Source organism: Chionomys nivalis, chromosome 7 (genome assembly GCF_950005125.1).
Source record: "Chionomys nivalis chromosome 7, mChiNiv1.1, whole genome shotgun sequence".
Taxonomy (NCBI): Eukaryota; Metazoa; Chordata; class Mammalia; order Rodentia; family Cricetidae; genus Chionomys; species Chionomys nivalis.
The window spans coordinates 9,725,284-9,745,445 of NC_080092.1; the positions used below are offsets into that span (position 1 = coordinate 9,725,284).

The 20,162-nt window shown below is 48.1% G+C and overlaps 1 protein-coding gene across 1 annotated transcript; it reads left to right on the forward strand.

The window, feature by feature from the left end:
• Window positions 1–8,199: 8,199 nt before the first annotated feature.
• On the forward strand, window positions 8,200–19,897 carry C7H16orf89 (chromosome 7 C16orf89 homolog). Its single transcript, XM_057775776.1, has 8 exons — window positions 8,200–8,418; window positions 9,770–9,919; window positions 13,358–13,508; window positions 14,416–14,533; window positions 15,110–15,245; window positions 16,250–16,354; window positions 18,361–18,444; window positions 18,750–19,897. The coding sequence occupies exons 1-8, from the start codon at window positions 8,220–8,222 to the stop codon at window positions 18,899–18,901; spliced, it is 1,095 nt and encodes a 364-aa protein (XP_057631759.1). The 5' UTR covers window positions 8,200–8,219; the 3' UTR covers window positions 18,902–19,897.
• The last annotated feature ends 265 nt before the right edge of the window (window positions 19,898–20,162 follow it).

The window sequence follows — 20,162 nt, forward strand, 5'->3', positions numbered from 1 at the left end:
CCAGGCTGGTCTCGAACTCACAGAGATCCGCCTGCCTCTGCCTCCCAAGTGCTGGGATTAAAGGCGTGCGCCACCACCGCCCGGCATGGCAATTCTTATAAAGGAAAAACATTTAATTGGGGTGGCTTACATTTCAGAGGTTTAGTCCATTCTCATCATGGTGTGACATGGTGGCATGCAGGCAGACATGGTGCTGGAGAAGCAGCTGAGAGTCCTATATCTTGACTCATAGGCAGCAGGACGTGGTCTGAGACACTGGATGTGACCTGAGCATATATGAGACCTGTAAGCCTGCTCCTACAATAACACACTTCCTCCAACAAGGCCACACCTCCCAATAGTACCACTCCCTTTGGGGGCCATTTTCTTTCAAATCACCACACTGAGAAAGGAAAAATACAAAATGTACAGCTTGAAGAGATTAGGAGCACCAGAAAGTATGATGCTGGAGCCAATTCTAGATAAGCAGTTTAAAGAAAAGCCTGGTGCTAAATGAAATAAAGGAGTAGCGGCTTCAGGAAAAGACCCAACCAGCTAAGCAAATGGAGTGGCGGCTTCAGGCAAGACCCAACCAGCTAAGCAAATTCCAAACTGTGAAAAGGAATTAGAGAAAAGCATGGGCAGTGAAGAAGACCATCAGCAAGAGGCAGCTGGTGAAGATGTGATTGAATGAGGAGGCCAAGTCCCAGCTCCTTCAAGCGGCAGACCTTGGCAGCTTTGACCAGGTGGTTTTGGCTTTAGAGTCAAGGATATAAGAAAGGGATTATAGCTGGGTGGTGGCGGCACATACCTTTAATCCCAGAACTCAGGATTTAGAGAAAAAGTAGAAAGAAAGGGGCTGTGAAATCTCCCTCCATAGCAAGGAAAGCCATTGAGACCAGGCATTGTATCAAGAGTGTCCCTGCGTGGAAGCCCACAGAGACCATTGTGTGAAGCTGTGAAGGTGAAGTATGGATTGTGTGGGAGACCCCAAAATGTTGGAGATGCCAGAGTCATGGGATAACAGACTAAACATCTGAACCGTATGCCAGCCCCCAGTTAAATGTTTCCTTTTCTAAGAAGTCCCTTCACAGTCACGAAGACACCCCCTTTCCTCATTGGCTGCATGATCAGAAGGGTACAATCTGGGTCTTGTCTTTCCCTGTGCCTCATAAGTTTGTCTTATTGTTTTCTTCAACAAAAACTATGCATGGGTTCAGCTATGGTCTGCACCAAGTACATGATCTTATCCTGTCTGCAGATCATTAGGCACCTTGGCTATTAGTAATTTTTCATTCTAAACATCTGGTTTTGGGAGCGACAGTTAGACTAACTGCTTAGATGGTAGTAACTATTCATTCGGAACCTCCAGCTTGCCCTGCATGGTCTGGAAAACCCCATTTGTCAGTCTCCATAAGAATATGCAGTAGAAGACAGCTGATATTCATAAGGTTGACCCACAGATGACTACACTCTCTGATGGAGGAGCCTCCTGAGCAAGGTTTATGAGATTATTGTCTGTGTATAACAGACTGCTTCTGTCTGTAATTCTCTTGTGTGCTACAAACCCCCTCCTCTTAAAACGGCCATAGGATTCTTCCCATAACTTCTGGCTGGCAGTGTGTTCCCCATTTGCTGGCACTGCTGTTTCTGTGAATTGACTGGAGGATGACTTTTTCCTGTACGGTGTGATTTTGGTGAATAAAATATGCCTTTATAGTTAAACCTTTGTTCCGCAAAACGGTGAGAAACTTAGATGCCTGTTTTCCATCATTAACTGGTTGACAAGACAAGTATAATTAACTAGACTGAATGTCTCTGTGAATAGATCATAAGTTATGTTTTTCACAGATAATACACAAGGACAGAATTGCAAGTGTCTGCTTTGTTAACCAAGTCCGGAGAGAAACAGCCTTATGCTCAAATAACCGTGGAAAAGGCTTCACAAATGGCCAGGACTACAGAGGATGGTCTGGCCTCACAACCTTGAATGAAAAGTTACAAGTTTCCCTCCTTGTGCTCTGTAGGGTAGTGCACAAGATAAGAAAATGCATTATTAGACCTGTGACGCTTTTGAGGGTGCTTTCGAGAGGTTTCTCACTGTAGCTTTGGAACCTGTCCTGGAACTCACTCTGTATAACAGGCTGGACTCCAACTCACAGAAATACACCTGCCTGCCTCCTGAATGCTGGGATCACCACCGCCCAGCTCTTAAGAGAGCATCTGCCTATGCTGCGTAGTGTCAGCGTTGTCTGGGATACAACTTTTGTATCACTTTTTCTGCCTCAGAGTTGCATGCTGAGAAATAAACTCCGCGCTGTAGTATTCACTGACAGTCCTTCCGAATCTATCTTCTGTCTCTGTCTTTTCTCAATCCTCACTCCCTGCTCAGGTACTGTTTTGGCTGTGCCAGCAGATATTGGCTGTGCACGACTTCTATATTTCTTCCTTAGACCTCTCAATAGTTTAACCTTTTCCTTCATAACCCCTTGTAGGCTATCTTCTTAAAGATAACGTTACAGCTGAATTCCCCTTTACAGCTGCCCACTAATCAGAAAGCTGACAGGTTTATTTCTCGTGTGTCCCTTATCGTTTGCTCAGGGAATGCATTATGACCTTGAGAAATAATTTTTGTGACCTTTTTTATTGCCTAAAGTTTGTTGTTGAATGTGTATATAAGCTGTGTGAACAAAGAAGCCAAGGAGAATGAGAGCTGGCAGTATAAAGCGCATGACCTCAGATCATGACTGGGAGTCTTTCTCTCAGCTAGATAGAACATTTTTCTAAGGACCGCCACTCTGAAGGCATTCTTTCTGCAACCCTGGTGCAGACCTGGGAGCTGTTTCTCTGCCTCCAAACCCTGCCCACTCAGAGAGTCTCTGAATGCTAATAAATGCCCAGTTCCACATTCTTGGCAGCTACTGCAGCTTCCTCCCCTGAAGTTGCCAGCCACCCAAGACCCCACTTACAGAGCTGAGCTTTTGACCATACTTGTGCACAACCCCAGTTTGTGGGAGACACGTCATCACCCCTTGTCTACAATCTATAAAGTCTTCCTGCATTAGTTGTGGGGGGGGAGGGCTCTCAAGCCTCAATCTCTGGGATTGGAGAAACTGCCTGGGAGTTGCTTTGCTCAAATAAATCTGTTCTTGTAGTTTTTTAGTTCAGCTTGATCTGGCTTACTGAGTCTGTGAAGAAACTTATTATGGGGTGGTGGTTGGTGGGTAAAAAACCTATTCATAGTTAGTAGACTGCCCCCAGGAGTCCAGTATTTTCTGTTTATCGATAATTGAACCTAAACTGACCCATGCTACTTTTCTGTTGAAAATGAACCATTAGATTTTACTCCTTACACTCTGTACCACTGATCTATATCTTAGCGCTCCTTTTATGCTTTTAAATTTTGAGTCAGAATCATTAGGTTGCTCTGGCTAGCTTTGAGCTCACTGTAAATTCCAAGCTGTCCTCAAATTTGCAGTGGCTCCTTCTTCCTCACACTCTCAAGTCCTGTGATTACAAGCACGCTCCACCGCGTCCAGCTTTGTGGGTTACTTCCCTAACTTGAAATCAGTTCCCACTGGTCAAGTGCCACTCTGAGAAAGCTTGGGAAGACAATGTACCTGCCAATGAGTTAGTTCCACAAGCAAACCTCTTAGTGCAGCGGCACACACCTTTATTTATATTTTTAAATTTTATTTAATTAACATTTTTCTCGTTTATTTTACATACCAACCATAGTTTCCATTCCCTCCTCTCTTCTCATCCCCTCCCCCACCTCCCACCTATTCCCTCCCCATTCACTTTTCCTCTGTCTTCATTCATAAAGGGGCAGGCCTCCCATGGGCTTGAACAAAGCTTGGCACATCAACTTGAGGCAGGACCAAGCTCTTCCCCCTGCATCAAGGCTGGGCAAGGTAACCCAGCATTGGGAACAGGCTCCCAAAAGTCAGCTAAGGGACAGGTCCTAATCTCACTGCTAGGAGCCTTACAAAGAGACCAAGCTACACAGTTGTCACACACACACACACACACACACACACACACACACACACGCAGAGGACCTAGGTCAATCCTATGCAGTCTTCCTAACTGTTGGTCCAGAGTCCATGAGCTCCCATGAGCTTAGGTCAGATGTCTCTGTGGGTTCCCCCATCATGTGTGACCTTGACCCTCCCCCCCCCCGCAACACCCCCTCCCAGCTCGTACAATCCCTCCTCCCTTCTTCAGCAGGATTCCTAGAACTCAGCAGATGTAGATCTCTGCATCTGCTTCCATCAGTTACTGGATGAGGCTCTCTGACGACAATTAGGGTAGTCACCAATCTGATTACAATAGATGGTCAGTTCAGACACCCTCTCCACCGTTGCTAGGAGTCTTAGCTGGGTCATCCTTGTGAGTTCCTAGGGGGTTACCCTGGCACCAGGTTTCTCTCTAATCCCAAAATGGGCTTTCCTATCAAAATGTCTTTTTCCTTACTTTTCCACTCTGTCTGGCCCCCAACCTACCTCCTGCACCCAACCCACCCAGCCTGCTCCCTCAAGCTCCCATCCCCCCACATCCCCAACCCTCACCCCAGTTTACGCAGGAGATCTCTTCTATTTCCCCTTGCCAAGGAAATCCATACATCCCTCTTTGGACCCTCCTTGTTATCTAGCCTGTGGCACATGCCCTTAATCCTAGCACTTGTGAGGCAGAAGCAGGTGGATCTCTGAGTTTGAGGCCAGCCTGGTCTACAAAGTGAGTTCCAGGACAGCCAGGACTGCATGGTGAGGTCCTGAATCAGGAAGAAACCTGGATTTTTCGGCTTCAATTACACCATGGCTAGATCATCAGTGGGAAAGATACAGGAGCTGGAGAGACAGCTGTCAGGCAATGACGTGCTTGCTGAACAAACACGAGGACCTGAGTTCAATCCTTGGAATCTACATAAAAAATGAGGCATGATGACACATACTTGCAATCCCAGCACCAGGATGGGGGAGACCGTAGGATCCCTGGGGCTCGCTGGCCAACCAACCTAGACTACTTGGCAAGTTCCAGGTCAATGAGAGGCTCTTTCTCAATCAAGGTGTGATGGAGGAAGGTCATTGGTTAAATAATAAAGAAACTGCCTAGGCCCATTTATAGGCCAGCCCTTAGGTGGGTGGAGTAAACAGACAGGATGCTGGGAGAAAGAAGCCGAGTAAGGAGTCGCCATGATTCTCCCACTCCAGACAGACGCAGGTTAAGATCTGCCCTGGTAAGCCAGCTCGTGATACTACACAGAATATTAAAAATGGGTTAGATCAATATGTAAGAGCTAGCCAATAAGAGGCCGGAACTAATGGGCCAGGCAGTGATTAAAAGAATACAGTTTCCGTGTAATTATTTCGGGGCATAAGCTAGCCATGTGGGCGGCCGGGTGCCGGGGACGCAGCCCTGCCGCTCTTATTACTACAGAGTGGCACCCAACGTGCTAATGAACTCCACGTAAAACCTGAGAGGGCTTAAAAAGGAGAGAGAGAGAATTTAAGAAAGCTTTTTGCTGTTTGTGGGTTGCGTGCCGCAAAGAAATTGTCCTGACTCAGCAGCAGGAAAAAACTGGCTGTTTTAAAATGCCGGCTTTTTGGGCTGTGCCGCCATTGCGATCTCTGTCTGGCTCCTGCGGGAGACAGAGCTTTTAAACGGAGCATTTGGAGTAAAGTGCTACGATTTGTTTGATGGCAACTAGACTCACTGTGTGCCTAAAAGGAAGTCATTTTGTGCTGCGGCTCAGAGGCACAAACAGCTCCACCATGCTACTGGTGCAATGTGCAAGGATCAGAGGCACGAGCGGCTCCGCCATGTTGGACTGGGCGGGGCAAGCAGGCAGTACCTGTTTTTGACCTAGGAATGTCACAGCTTAGATTCTTAAGTGCTTAGCGATTTAAAAGCGCAAAACAAAGTGCTCCTGGATACTAAAAAAATTACAGATTCACAATAGAACTGATTCAGACACTGTTGGATGAATGTACGAAGGCTTGAGAGAGAGAAAAAAATATATATAAAGAATAAAGTTAATGTCTTAAAAAAGGGTAAAGTCTTTAAAGAGACAGAGTACAGATAGTTATAGATTAAAAGAAATAAAGAAAAATAAGCCACGTAAAAATGGAAAATTCACAGAGAGTCTGGATTCTTTGTATTATTGTGTTTTCTTTAAAATTTTTGACTGTGAAGGAGCTAAGTGCAGAGAGACATTTCATTATATGGGCTGCCAAGCTAAACCAGAATGGATACAAGGGTATTATGATTTCAGAATATGGGTCTAAGGATATGATGCTTTGGAGAGGGTCTTCTTTTGTTTTCACAGAGGATGAGACTCTGTGGATTTCTTCTATCCCAATATGGTATGATAGACCACGCCCTCCTGAAAGGTTACTGTGAACACCTTCAGAAAATTACTTCACTCAACTGCCGACTGAGATGACCCTGACACACAGGTTACACCATGAAAGATCTGAATAACAGCGCCCCCATTCAGCAGGAAGCAGTTTGGAGAGAAAAAAACTGCGCCCATGTTCCCAAATATTGTTTATAAATGTTCTTTTACATTTAAAGGGGGATATGATATAGATATGAATAATTTGCATTGGTGTGGATTTGAAGGTCAATTTTGTTATATGTATATGCATATTTCTAATCTTGATTAAGGTATTGTGATTGTATAGTTCATTTAAAAATGTAATGTATAATTAGGAAATATAGGTTGTTAATGGATAATCATCAATAATTGTCAAGCTTTTAGTCATGTTAGTTAGATTTTCTGGATGTGCATAGATATATTTCAGCTAGATAGGCATTCTTCATATCTTTCAAAGACTGCAGAATATGGCATTTAAGTGTTTTAATAATTTAGGGCTTTTTATGACAATGAGACACATCTGCTCCTGACAGCACCAATCTACTTCAAGAGGAAGATGGGCATTGAAGAGGCTCCTTATGGAGTTTGATAGCCATTTGGGCAAGAAACTGCTCTTGCCTGGACTGATGCATAAACTGGATACAAAGAACCCGCAGAGAGAGGACTGCTGAACTTGCCTGAAGGTGAGATGGTCTTTCGGGGTTCCTGACTCATGAAAGAGTCTGCGAGACATTCTGCAGGACACAGCAAAAAGTGACTGAACTGTCTTTGGAATTTCCTGCTTGATGAAAATGTCTGCTGGATACTATGGGCCTGAAGGTCGAAGATGGATGCCCCAACGGTACAAAAAAACTTTGGGTGACTGTCCAGGCAGCGAAATGTCTCTGTCATTTCTAGAGTTTGAAGTTTCTTATTTCTTGTTTACTTAGGTAATATTGTATCCTTCTGGAGTCTTTGATGGAGTTGAAGAATGGTTAGTTATAGTTATAGTTTTCCTTAGTTATGATAAAAGATAAAATAGATATAAATATTGTAACTGTAATTCTTGCTTGATAACTGTTTTGCTATATGTAATCTTACTATGTTAAAATGAAAGCCTTTTTTTTGTTTAAACAGAAAAAGGGGAAATGATGGAGGAAGGTCATTGGTTAAATAATAAAGAAACTGCCTAGGCCCATTTATAGGCCAGCCCTTAGGTGGGTGGAGTAAACAGACAGGATGCTGGGAGAAAGAAGCCGAGTAAGGAGTCGCCATGATTCTCCCACTCCAGACAGACGCAGGTTAAGATCTGCCCTGGTAAGCCAGCTCGTGATACTACACAGAATATTAAAAATGGGTTAGATCAATATGTAAGAGCTAGCCAATAAGAGGCCGGAACTAATGGGCCAGGCAGTGATTAAAAGAATACAGTTTCCATGTAATTATTTCGGGGCATAAGCTAGCCATGTGGGCGGCCGGGTGCCGGGGACGCAGCCCTGCCGCTCTTATTACTACAAAGGTGGATGGTTTTTTCTAAGCAATGATACCAGACGTTGGCCTCCACATGTGTGTGCGTGCCCCACACACACATGCACACAGCACACATATGCACATACGAGCACACATATCCCTAAGGTACATGTACTCACACAAACTCATGCCTAGATACACCTATACACAAAGACAGCCAGCAAACCCCATATGCCAAACTGGCCTGACCATGCCCATGGCCCTGTGGCTGGCTGCAATCCTGCCCTGGCTCTTGTCTCCAAGTCTTCCTGGAGAAGAGAGGTGGAGAAAGAGGCGGGAACAAGGTCTTTAAAGGATCTGGGAGGGTTCCTGGCATTTCGGGGTGTGACTATCCACCAAGAGAAAGTCATTCATGGCCAGATTGAGGCTGTTTCTACTTCTGCTGCTGGCCCTGCCACCACAGCCCTCCTCCTCACTGCCATGGCCAGACACCGCACAGGGCACCATGGCAGGCCTGATCCTGACTGCGCTAGAGAAAGCCACCTTGTTCCTGGAGGACAGGCTGCCTAATATCAACCTGGATGGTGCAGTGGGATTCCAAGTCTTGGAAGGTATGTGAGCCTTGCTCCCAGATGGACGCTAGGAAAGCCAGTTCCCCCAGGACCTGAGACGCCAGGGCCTCCTCCCGGATAAGGTGAAGACCCGGGGCTCTTTCTGAGAGTGTAGTTCTCAGCCAGCTCTTACCAAACTTTGTAGAATAAGGACTTAAAGGTAGTATGAGAAAACATTTGGCAATTATAGGCTTAGAAGGAAAAGATTCCTTTGGCAGCCCTTCCTGACAGGCTGGGAACAGTAAGGAAATGTCACTCCCCTTGCCTAAGGGTGACTGAAGACAAAACAGGAACTCTCCCCGAGATCTTGCCCCTACCTGGTTTCCTCCCCTCTGCCAAAGGCAGCTAAAGGTCCTGAGAAAACAGTCAAGTGTTTGTTAGCTTTGGGAGGCATACAATCTGGAAGGAGTGGGCTGGAACCTGGCCAAGACACAATGGTGTGCATGCATACAAGTACACATGTGGGTTGCAGTGAGGTCCTGCCTAAAGTGACAAAGATTCCATGCCTGGTGTCTGCCTAGGCTTGGGCAGTGGACATCTCTGGAGATTCCCATCCCCTCCAGGCTGAGATTAAGTGAGACAGAGACATACACAGCAGCGCCAAATTCCTCTAGAAAAGAAGCATGAGGTAGATGTGGTGATCTGTGCTTGCAATCCTAGCACTCAGGAGGCAGAGTCAGGTGGATCTTCGTGAGTTCTAGGATAGCCAAAGCTACGTAGAGAGACCCTGTCTCAAAACAAAATCCAATAAAGAAATAAGGGAGGGAAAGAGGAGGAGGAGGAGAAGAAGGCGGGGGGGAGAGAGATTTTTCTCTGGCTGGCTGTCTTTCCTGTCAGGCATAGCAGGCACAGTGCCGACCACACCTCCACCCGTATTTTTAGGTACCTGTGAAGATATTTTAAATGGTGGATGAGCAGACATTGGCATAAGAACAAATCCATGTCTCCAGATGCCTCCACCAGTCTAGACTCCTCCTTGCTTATCCCTCACAGGCTGCATTTGCCAAGTCAATACAGAAAACTTCATTACATGCTTTCTCTGTACAACAGAAAATGCTGTCTCCAGGCATCAGCTCACTTAATCCCTAAAACAGCCTCCAAGAAGTAACACTTTCTGATGATGAATGTAAAGAGATTAAGTGACTTTTTCTGGCCAGTTGATGAAAAAGCATAGAGAATCAAGATTTGAACCCAAGCCCAATTCTAGAATTCAAGTTGAGCTGTACCCACAGGCCAGATCCGCCTTATAGGAGCCTTGTTTCCGCTCAGGTCCATGACTGTAGCCTTGGGTGTTTCCCTGCACACGTGTGGTCAGATGTTAGGATGGCTGACTTCTCATCTCCCCTTCTAGTGCAACTCCAAGGAGTCCAGAAAAAATGGGCTTCCGACCCCCTGCTGCGGCCTCTCAGCCTGCGTGCTGGACAGTTGGCCAACACGCTGTCTGTCCTGCTCCAAAAATCCATCTTCTACCTCAAGAAGAGTGACCCCACATACCTAAGAGGTAAGAGCAGGGTGGGCCTATTGCATCAGAGGTGGCATCCTTTGAAATACCTAGGTATGGGCATCTCCTGAAGCGAGGCCTGGTCAGGGCAGTCCATACCAGTCATCAGGAAGCCACAGGGGACCCAGCCACTTCCTGGCTTTAATCCAGATTTCCCATCCTAGACCAGAGAGGCAGATCTAAAATGGCCTGTCTCTTTGCACAGAGAACCTTAGTGCCTACCATTCTGTATTTTGTATCAAAAAAAAAAAAAAAAATTAGTTCATCACCTTGCCCCTTTTAAGGATCCCACAGAGCAGTGGTTCTCAACCTTCCTAGTGCTGCTGCCCTTTAATACAGTTCCCCATGTCGTGGTGACCCCCAACCATAAAACTATGTTCATTGTTACTTCATAACTGTAATCTGCTACTGTTATGAATCATAATGTAAATGTCTGTGTTTTCCAATGGTCTTAGTGGCCCCTATAAAAGGGGATTGAGACCCACAGGTTGAGAACCGCTGCCACAGAAGCTCCTATCCTATAAGCCTCATTCATCTGTTTCTTGTAGACAGACTTTTCTTTCCCACCTGCCAGTTCTCAAATAACTGGCATGGAGACGCAATATTAATTATAAATGTTCAACCAATAGCACAGGCTTATTACTAACTAGCTCTTGCAACTTAAATTAATCCATTTCTATTAATCTATGTATAGCCACGTGGCTCGTGGCTTTACCTGTCCTCCAGTATGTCTTGCTCCCTCTGCATCTTCTGGCAACGCCTCTGGCTCCTCCCTTCTTCTTCCCAGAATTCTCCTAGTCCAAACTCCTGCCCAAACTCTCCTATAGACCAGTCAGCTCTTTATTAACTAATAAGAGTAATACATATTTACAGTGCATAGATACTGTTCCACGGCAGTTCCTGGTGGGGATGGGGACACCAGTGCTTGCTGTGTGGCACTTTCCTGGGAAGACATGAATGTCTGCTCACCCAAGACAGGAAATGATGACAGACCAAAACGGTGTTAGTGAACCAGTGAGTTTATTGGGATTACAAGCAGGAGTGTGGGCAAGGGGGAACTCACAGGAGTATAGAGGACTCACAGACAGCTTCATCATTGAAAGCCCATCCCAGCATGGATGCTGACTTACACAAGCCTGGAACCATTACCATCTAGAGACCTAGGTCAGGTTCATTTTCTCTGCTAGCTAAAGAGTTAAAAGGCAGGAAAACTCTGGAACACAGCAGGTAGCAGCTGGGAAAATCCTGGACAGCACAATCTACAGAGTGAACAGGAATGCACACAGCAAGGCACAGGGGGCTCCCTTGCAAGGCAGGGGGTGCTCTCCTGGAGGACTAGGGGGTCTTAAGAGTCCTTGGTGACCTGGAATGAGTCCCCTTCCCTTAATTTAAGATTGGTCAATTTAGATAAAGAAAGGGAAGCTGAGAGGCCCCTAGCTTCACGTACAACCTGGTCCAGCCTTGAGCACATCTGACCAGACTTCACCAGGCACCAGGAGGGAGGCTCTTCTGGCAGGAGAAAAAACACCAGGCCTTTGTTTCAGGTCAGAGGAATGAGGAAGAAGCTGTCACCTCATATATCCATCTGTGGCCCTTTCCCTGTGCCTGTCAGAGCTGACTAATTCCTGGTTCCTCAGAACCAACCAGCTCTCCACATGACTTGTAGTCGGCTTGACAGGCCACAGTCTCTTGCAGGCAACTTGGATGGTTTTAGCCCTCCCCACAGTCCTACCACACAGATGAAACTGTGTAGCAGAGAGACCAGGCCTTTAACACTGCACCCAGCCATGCTGGATACCCCTGGCTGGGCAATGGTTTCCTGGCTGGGCGATGATGTCCACTGGACACCCCACCTAAGAGGTCCAGGACTTCCTACCACCACTTCACATTTCCACGGGATGCGGTGGATTTAGGCAAAGCCCGTCCATAAATCCTTGCTATTGATTAGGGGAACCATGCATTCCCTGATAAGTGAGAGGCTTTCTGCATCTGGTAAATTTAAGCGCTGCAGCAGCCTCCCTTTAGATGTTTCTAAAGTTGTTTAGTCTTACCTGCATATGTGTCTGAGTACCACGTGCATGCCTGGTGTTCGCGGGCTGCGTATTTAGGCAAATCCTTTCCTCTAGTGATTAGGGGAAATGTTCCAGTTTTGCTGTTTTAGGAAAGGGGACCAAGGGCTGGGGACATAGCTCAGTTAGTAGTGTGCTTGCCTAACACGGACAAAGTCCCGAGTTCCCTCCCAGCACTGTATAAGTCAGCTGTGGAGATACAAGCCCATCATCCCAGGTCCTGTTGAGGTGGAGGTAAGAAGACTGGGGACTCAAGGTTCTCCTCAGCTGTGCAGTAAGTCTGAGCCAGCCTGAGCTACCCTCAGCTGTGCAGTAAGTCTGAGCCAGTCTGGACTACCCTCAGCTTGCAGTAAGTCTGAGCCAGCCTGAGCTACCCTCAGCTATGCATAAGTCTGAGCCAGCCTGGGCTACCCTCAGCTGTGCAGTAAGTCTGAGCCAGCCTGAGCTACCCTCAGCTGTGCATAAGTCTGAAGCCAGCCTGAGCTACCCTCAGCTGTGCAGTAACTCTGAGCCAGCCTAGGCTACCCTCAGCTGTGCAGTAAGTCTGAGCCAGTCTGAGCTACCCTCAGCTGTGTGTAAGTCTGAGCCAACCTGAGCTACCCTCAGCTGTGTGTAAGTCTGAGCCAGCCTGAGCTACCCTCAGCTGTGCAGTAAGTCTGAGTCAGCCTGAGCTACGTGCGAGCTGACGGAAGAAAGGCAAACTGGTGTGATTCAAATGCTCAACCAGGCAAGGCTCAGGCTCTGCCACCTCTTGTGGGCTTAGGTCCCAGGAGGGCGTCCTGCCAGTTTTGTGTCCATCTGACAAAAGCTGGAGCCGTTTATTTGGGAGGAAGAACTCAACACTAAGAAATGTATCCATAATACGGCAGCACACGCCTTTAATCTCAGCACTCGAGAAGCAGAGGCCGGCGGATCTCTGTGAGTTCGGGGACAACCTGATCTACAGAGTGAGTTCCAGGACATCCAGGGCCGTTACACAGAGAAACCCTGTCTTGAAAAGCCAAAATAAATAACAAATTAAAAAGATTTGCCTGGAGGAGAGTCTGTGGTTGGTGATTGATGGGTGTGGGAGGGCCCATCTCACTGTGAGTGGTACCACTCCGGTCCTGGGTGTTCTAAGAAAGCAGGCTGAGCAAGCACTCCTCGCTGGCCTCTGTTTAAAGTTCCCTGTCCTGACTCCCCTTAGTGGCAGGGTGGGGCCTGAGAGGTGTAAGGTGAAATAAACCTTTTCCTCCCCAAGTTGCTTTCGGTCACAGTGCTTTATCACGGCAGTGGATGCTCCACAGAGCGGCATCCTCTTTCTGGGCTTGGAATAGTCATCAACATTGGTTTCTGACCACTCGGCACACTTCCTTCCTCTCCTCTGCAGAGTTCCAACCAAGCCTTCAACCTGGGTTTTGGAAGCTGCCCCATGCCTGGACGCGCACCAATGCCTCCCTGGTCTACCCCTGGCTGGAGGCCGTGGATTCGTTCTCAGAGGAAAGCAGCGATGCGTGCCTGGTGCAACTGCTAGGAACAGGGTGGGTCCCCTGTCTCCCCAGTACCTAAAAGCTCCATCGTGTCCTCTCAGCCACAACCAGAGCTTTGAGTAAACGCAGGTGCCTGTGCACAGGTATCAGCAGGCCTCTCCTGCCCTACACCATGCAATCCAGACCTTACTTTCCCTGGCTTTTGAACTCCTCCCCAAATGCCCCCGCCCCCGTGTCGTCGTCACCCCCCTCACCGTGTCGCCGCCGCACCTCGTCCTCCCCTCCGTCCTCCGCTCCCTCGCCACACAGGGCTTCAATCCCCGCCATGCCCTGCAGGGCCCCAGCACCTCCCGTTCGGCCTCTAGGGGCAGTACTGAGCACAGTCGTACTCCCCACTTCCGCCCCGCTGCTTGCGGGAAGGTCTAGGGCATTTTAGTTCAGGATGGAGGGGGCATTGTCTTCTTAGCCTCCTCCAGAGAAATGCCAAGCCACAGCTGACCCACAGAGGGGCTGCACTCTAGGTGGTGACCTCTATTGTCAGTTAGGGTATGAGTAAGTACGCTGAGCCCAGATCACACTCCCTAGTTTGCTGGGTTTGAATAGTCCTTTATTTAGGAGACTGATGGGAAAGATAGTTGGGGACTCCACAGAGTGATAGGAAGTCTCATACACTAGTGGCTGTCCAAGCCCAGGACAGTTTCACAGTGCCTCCTCTGAGCTAGACCCAGACCAAGACACAGCCAGTCATGGTAGTCCCAGCATGCAAGATGGCTGAGACAGCAGAACTGAATTACAGAATGAGACTTTGTCTCAAAACAAAGTAAGACTTGGGACACTTGTATTTTAATTGGCAACCCAGTGCCCAGCCCAGAACCCTCACCCTAACAATCACGGAGTGTGCAGACTCAGGGTAGAAGAGGGAGCACTGTCCTCATCAGCCTGGCTTGTCTTTCTGCAGGACAGACAGCAGCCAGCCTTGCAGGCTCTCCAATTTCTGCAGAACCCTTATGACTAAGGCCGGCTGCTCAGACTACAGCCTGTCCCACCAGCTGCTCTTTTTTCTCTGGGCCAGAATGGTAAGTGCTGTGCAGAGAAAGCCAGTTCTCAACTCGTTTTCCCCTCCCACAGCCTGGCGAGGTCCTGAGAGGCTCCCTGGACCACGCCGTCTAGCAGCACTTGGTGCTGCCTTAGAGTGCCACCTAGTGTCTGATCTCTTGTCAGGCACTACCATTAACTACCTACAGTGGCCCACCCAACCAAAGTCCCCTCTATGGATAGTGTCCAACCTATACATGTGGGGCAGCACAAAACTGTAAGCTCACTTCAAACACTGCGAAGTCTTCTGAGATTCCTTTACAACTCTACTGTGCAAATCAGATCAGAAGGTCAAAAGGTTGGACATGCCTGCATGGCCATCCCATTTCTGGAAAAAGACTTTGAGGCTCAGAAAGGTCAGTTTTTAACTGACCAAGCCAGAACGCAAGCTGACTCCACTAATCTGCAAAGACAGGAGTGTGGCTGGGGAAGGAGGAGAGACCTTCTTCCAAACACAGCCCCAGCAAGACCAGCTCAGAGCTGCAGGCTCTCCCTGACTGAGCATGTATCTCCCACATACCCACTTCCTCGTCTCCTGCTGTCTGTCTGTCCCCCAGCAAGGATGCACCGAGGGGCTGTTCCACCAGAGCCAGAACTACATAGACATCTTCTGTGCCAACATGATGGAACTGAACCGGAGAGCTGAGGCCATCGGATATACCTACCGCACCCGAGACCTCTTCATGGAAAACAGTGAGCCTAGCCTCGTGGTAGAGGAGGGGGCTGCTGACAAGGGGGCTGCATGCACACACTCCAGACTGCTGAGTCAATCAAGTAAGCACAGAAGGTACAAGCCTGGGGATGCGGCTTAGTTAATAAAAGGCACGGTTTGCAGGCATGAGGACCTGCGTTTGATCCCCAGGACTCCTGTGGAAAAGTCAGAGATGGTGACAGGTGACACATGCTGATAAGCCTAGGGCAGAGGTGGCAGGGACAGGCAAATCTCTGGTACTGAGGAGACAGATGGATCCCCCAGACTTGGTACCACCCAGCTTTAGTGAATGGGCAAGTCCAAGAAACCAAGAGATCCTGTCTTGAAAAGCAAGATGGGGCTGGCTAGATGGTTCAGGGGATAAAAAGGCGCCCACCTTAAGCCGGAGGACATAAATTCAGTCCCCGAGAGCTACATGGTGGAAGAAGAGAATCAGCTCCCACAGGTTGTCCTCTGACCTCTACACACATGCCACGGCACACACAATAAGAAAATAAACAATAAGGTGGACAGCTTTTTAGAAGTGATGCTGTAGTTAACCTCTGACCTCCACATATGCTTGTGCACATATTGCTTGTTACGGGCTTAAATGTAACCAGTCATTGTCCGTTTGTCACAGTGACTACTCTTTGTCTACCACCTCTAATCAACTGAGGGAGTTCTGGACAGACTGACCAACTGACAAACAGACACCCACCCACACACACACCAGGGTCTTGGAGATAAAGAGAAAAGGAGCCCTGAGTGACTGCTTCTTTCTAAACACCAAGCCTGACTCCAGCAGCCCTGTGATAGGACTGGAAGGACAGGACTAGGGCCTGGGAGCCCCTGGGGGCCAAGACAAAACACCCTTCGAGGCCCTGTAATCCTAGAGCAGAGAGAGAGGCGGGCAGGTCCCTTAAGCACCCCCTTCTGTGGTGGCCCCAGGGACACAGGGTGGGTGGTGGAGACAAGCCTACAGAGGAACCTTGGTGTGTGTTTGCAGTCATGTTCTGCGGTATGGCCGGCTTCTCCGACTTCTACAAGCTACGCTGGCTGGAGGCTATTCTCAGCTGGCAGAAGCCCCAGCTGGGATGCTTCGGGAAGCCTGGTGAGTTGCTTGTCTGCCCCACCTGGGAGCAGGGTTGTTGGGGTTCCAGTTTTGGATCACTCAAAAAACGAATGCATGGGCACTGAGCACTAACTGTGATGTAGAACACATATGTGTGTGTGCACAGGCAAGCACACACATGGGTGATGGGCTTGGCAGCCAGCCCTGTGAGGAAGCTTGGCCCGCTGCACGTGTGTTGATAAATTCATTCCTTCAGTGTTTCCTGAGCATCTGTGAATGCTCCAGACATGAGACAGAAACCCCTTCCACATACAGATGTGGTCATGCCAAGTTCTGCCAAGAGCTGGGAAAGAACACTGGGGAAGGCTCTTTAGATAGAGTTAGCAGGGAAGACCACCCAGACGGGGTGACAGTTGAGAGGCCCGAGATGAGCCTCTTCCAACTGTGCGACATGTGACAGTAGGTTATCTTCAATTTTCCCATCTGAAAATACATAAGCATAAGCATCACCACCTCCAGGAACCCCCAGATTGTGCCCGCCACAGGACAGGTTCCTGGGAAGTGCCAGTATCTCCATGAGAAGCTTGGGGTCCTTAAAGCAGCAACTGCCTTTGAGATAAGAAGAAAGCTAAGATGTGGTGATGCACTAAGGTGTTAGACACGGTGATGCGCTAAGGCACGGTGGTGCGCTAAGACACGGTGATGTGGTAAGGCGAGGTGACATGCTAAGGCGTGGTGACATGCCAAAACAATGGTGGTGCAGCTCTGCCATCCTAGCCACTGAAGAGACTGAGGTTGGAGGAACTGAAGTCCAAGACCTACCTGGCCTGAGCAATTCAGTGAGACCCTGCCTCAAAGTAACAGTGAGGGGAGGACTTCAAGTAGGCTTAGGATATAAAGACCTTTGCCACCAAGTATGATGAGCTAGTCCCACATGGTAGAAGAAAATTGACTCCCACAAGTTGTCTCCAGACCTCTAAACACATGCCATATGTCACCCTTAAATAATTAAATGTAATGGTAATTCTATTTTTAATTTATTTGTATGTATGAGTGTTTTCCCTGTGTATACGTCTGTATACCATACATATGCAGTATGCATAGAGGCCTGAAGAGAACTCAGGTCCTCTAGGACTGCGGTTACAGAGGGTTGTGAGTTGCCATGTTGGTGCTGGGAATCAAACCTGGGTCCTCTGGGAGAGTAGGAAGCGCTCTTGACTGCTGAGCCGTTTTTCCAGCCCCGATAATAATTTTAAAAAGGGCTAGGTGGCAGAGTGCAGGCCCAGCGTGTGCAAGACTCCAGATTCAACCCAAGAACCACAAAAATAAATACCAAAACAATTAAGTAAAAGAAGTTTCAAAAACAGCTTTCTCACATCTATAATACCAATGCTTGGGAGGCTGAGGCAGGAGGATTGCTATAAATTCTAGGCCTGCTTATACTACAGAGTGAGAACCTATCTCAAAACAACAACTTGGCCTGGTGGCACACGCCTTTAATCCCAGCACTAGGGAGGCAGAGGCAGGTAGATCTCTGTGAGTTCAAGACCAGTCTGGTCTACAGATAGAGTACCAGAAGAGTCAGCTACATAGTGAGACACGCGTCTCAACAAACCAAAAAAAAAAAAAAAATTACCATGGTTCATAAAATGAAAAGTCCTAGGACACTTTAAGAGTGAGTGTCAGATAGGAGCCCATCTAGAGGTTCTGATTTAGGGGGTGGAGCTTAGAGGATAAGCATGGCTCTGTGTTGGACCCTGCAGACAGGCACAGGAAGAAACCTCTAGAACAGTGGTTCTCAATCTTTCTAATGCTGCAACCCTTTATTACAGTTCCTCATGTTGTGGTGACCCCAACCATAAAACCATTTCGTTGCTACTTCCTAAGTGTAATTTTGCTACTGTTACAAACCGTAATGTAAATATTCATTATGTAGGCTGATACACAATTACCAAAGGGTTTGCGACCTAAGGGTTGGGTCAGGAAGAGAAGAGGCTTATTGAGTGGAAGTTATCCTGAGAGCTTTGCCTTTGGCTCTTCTCCAGATGCAAAGGGGGAGCTTCCGGAAGACACGCCACATCAGCAGGGCGTTCTGAGAAGAGTACGGAGACGGGAAAAATTGTTCACAGGTAACAAACACCCAGGGGTTCACTTACCCATCACCCAGGCAGTCAAAGCTCTTACCTGATTGGTGGCTGTCGTTTTCCCCAGTACAAGAGGATAAGACCAAGGGTCTAGAGCATCACACTGAGTGCTTTACTACTGAGCTTTCCCACCTCTGTTTGCCCCCTTCTGACAGTTCGCCCTCAGTGGAAAAGGGCCTGAGCCTAACCTGCAGGGGCAGATCGTCTGGGGGAGACCCATAAAGTATTCCTGGTATAGTGTGTTGAACAAAGAGCCAAGTTTGCTCCGAGCACTTCTCTCCCCTCCACAGACGGCTGCTCTTGCCACAACACAGCCACCGCAGTCGCAGCCCTGGGTGGCTTTCTCTACATCCTGGCAGAATTCCACCCAGACAATGGAGAGCCCCATCCACCCGCACAGTCACCAGAGAGCAGCTATCAAGATGGCACTCCCATACCTTAGGTCCAGAGGACTGGCATGTCTTCTTAGATCCTGGGGTCAGCGGTCACATGCCGAGGGGGCACCTGGGGAAAGTGAGCAGCTATAATCCCATCGCCACATCTGGGTATTTAAAAGTCTTTTGAGAGCGGGGTCAGGAAAGACAGGGCTGGAGAACGGGGTGGACCCAAGGTCAGCAGAATACACACAGCACAACTACAGCTCAGTCTTCTGTCTTTTTGTATACATATCGGATCGTTCATTTGCTCGTTTGTTGAGATGGGATCTCCCTGTGCATCCCTGGCTGGACTGCAATTCAGAGCCCTGTCTGCTTCTACCTCCCAGGAGCTGAAATCAAAGGTGCCCATCCAGCTGTGTATCAGATCTTGACATGTACTTCAGACTGGGCACACGATCCTCCTGCTTCCACTTCCAGAGTGCTAGGATCACAGGAGTGTGCCGCCACACCCTGTTGGGAGTTGAGTCTGGGTTCTCAGTCCTAAGGACAGTCTCAGATGACTGCAGGGTCTCTGTTTCAAGTCCCCACTCGGAGTCAGCTCAGATCCTGAATGGTGCCAGGGTCCTACTCTGTTCTCTGCAGCTGTGAGAGAACCTGAGTCTGGGAGACTTACAGGCAATGGAGACTTGTTTGGCCTACCGTTCTGGAGTCTGTGAGATGCAAGGGCCCGTGCGCTGCTTCATAGCATGCATGAGACAGAGATGGGGAGAGAGACTGCAGTAAGCCGGACCCATGCCATGATGACAAACACTCCTGACAAGCATGGCATGAATCCTATCAGAAGCACCCAGAACCGAATCTCCTTCTAACAGTCCCCGTCTTAGTGTACGTTTTTATTGCTGTGAAAAGACACCATGGCCAGGCGGTGGTGGCGCACGCCTTTAATCCCAGCACTCAGGAGGCAGAGGCAGGCGGATGTCTGTGAGTTCGAGGCCAGCCTGGTCTACAAGAGCTGGTTCCAGGACAGCCAGAGATACACACACAAATAAATAAATAAATAAATAAATAAATAAATAAATAAATAAATAAATCTTGAAAAAAAAGAATTTTTAAATTAAAAATAAAATAGTTAAAATTAATAAAAGATAAACTGCAAGGTGAGTTCTATAGAAAACCTTCAAACTGTGGCACCTTCACCACTATGAATGCCTGTCTGTTCTGATGTGAACACTGCATCTTTCCCAGAAGAGGAGGAGAGGCTGAGAACAGTCTGTGACCAGGAGAGGTGGCTCATTGCGATTTCTACATCCTGTGCAACGAACTCTG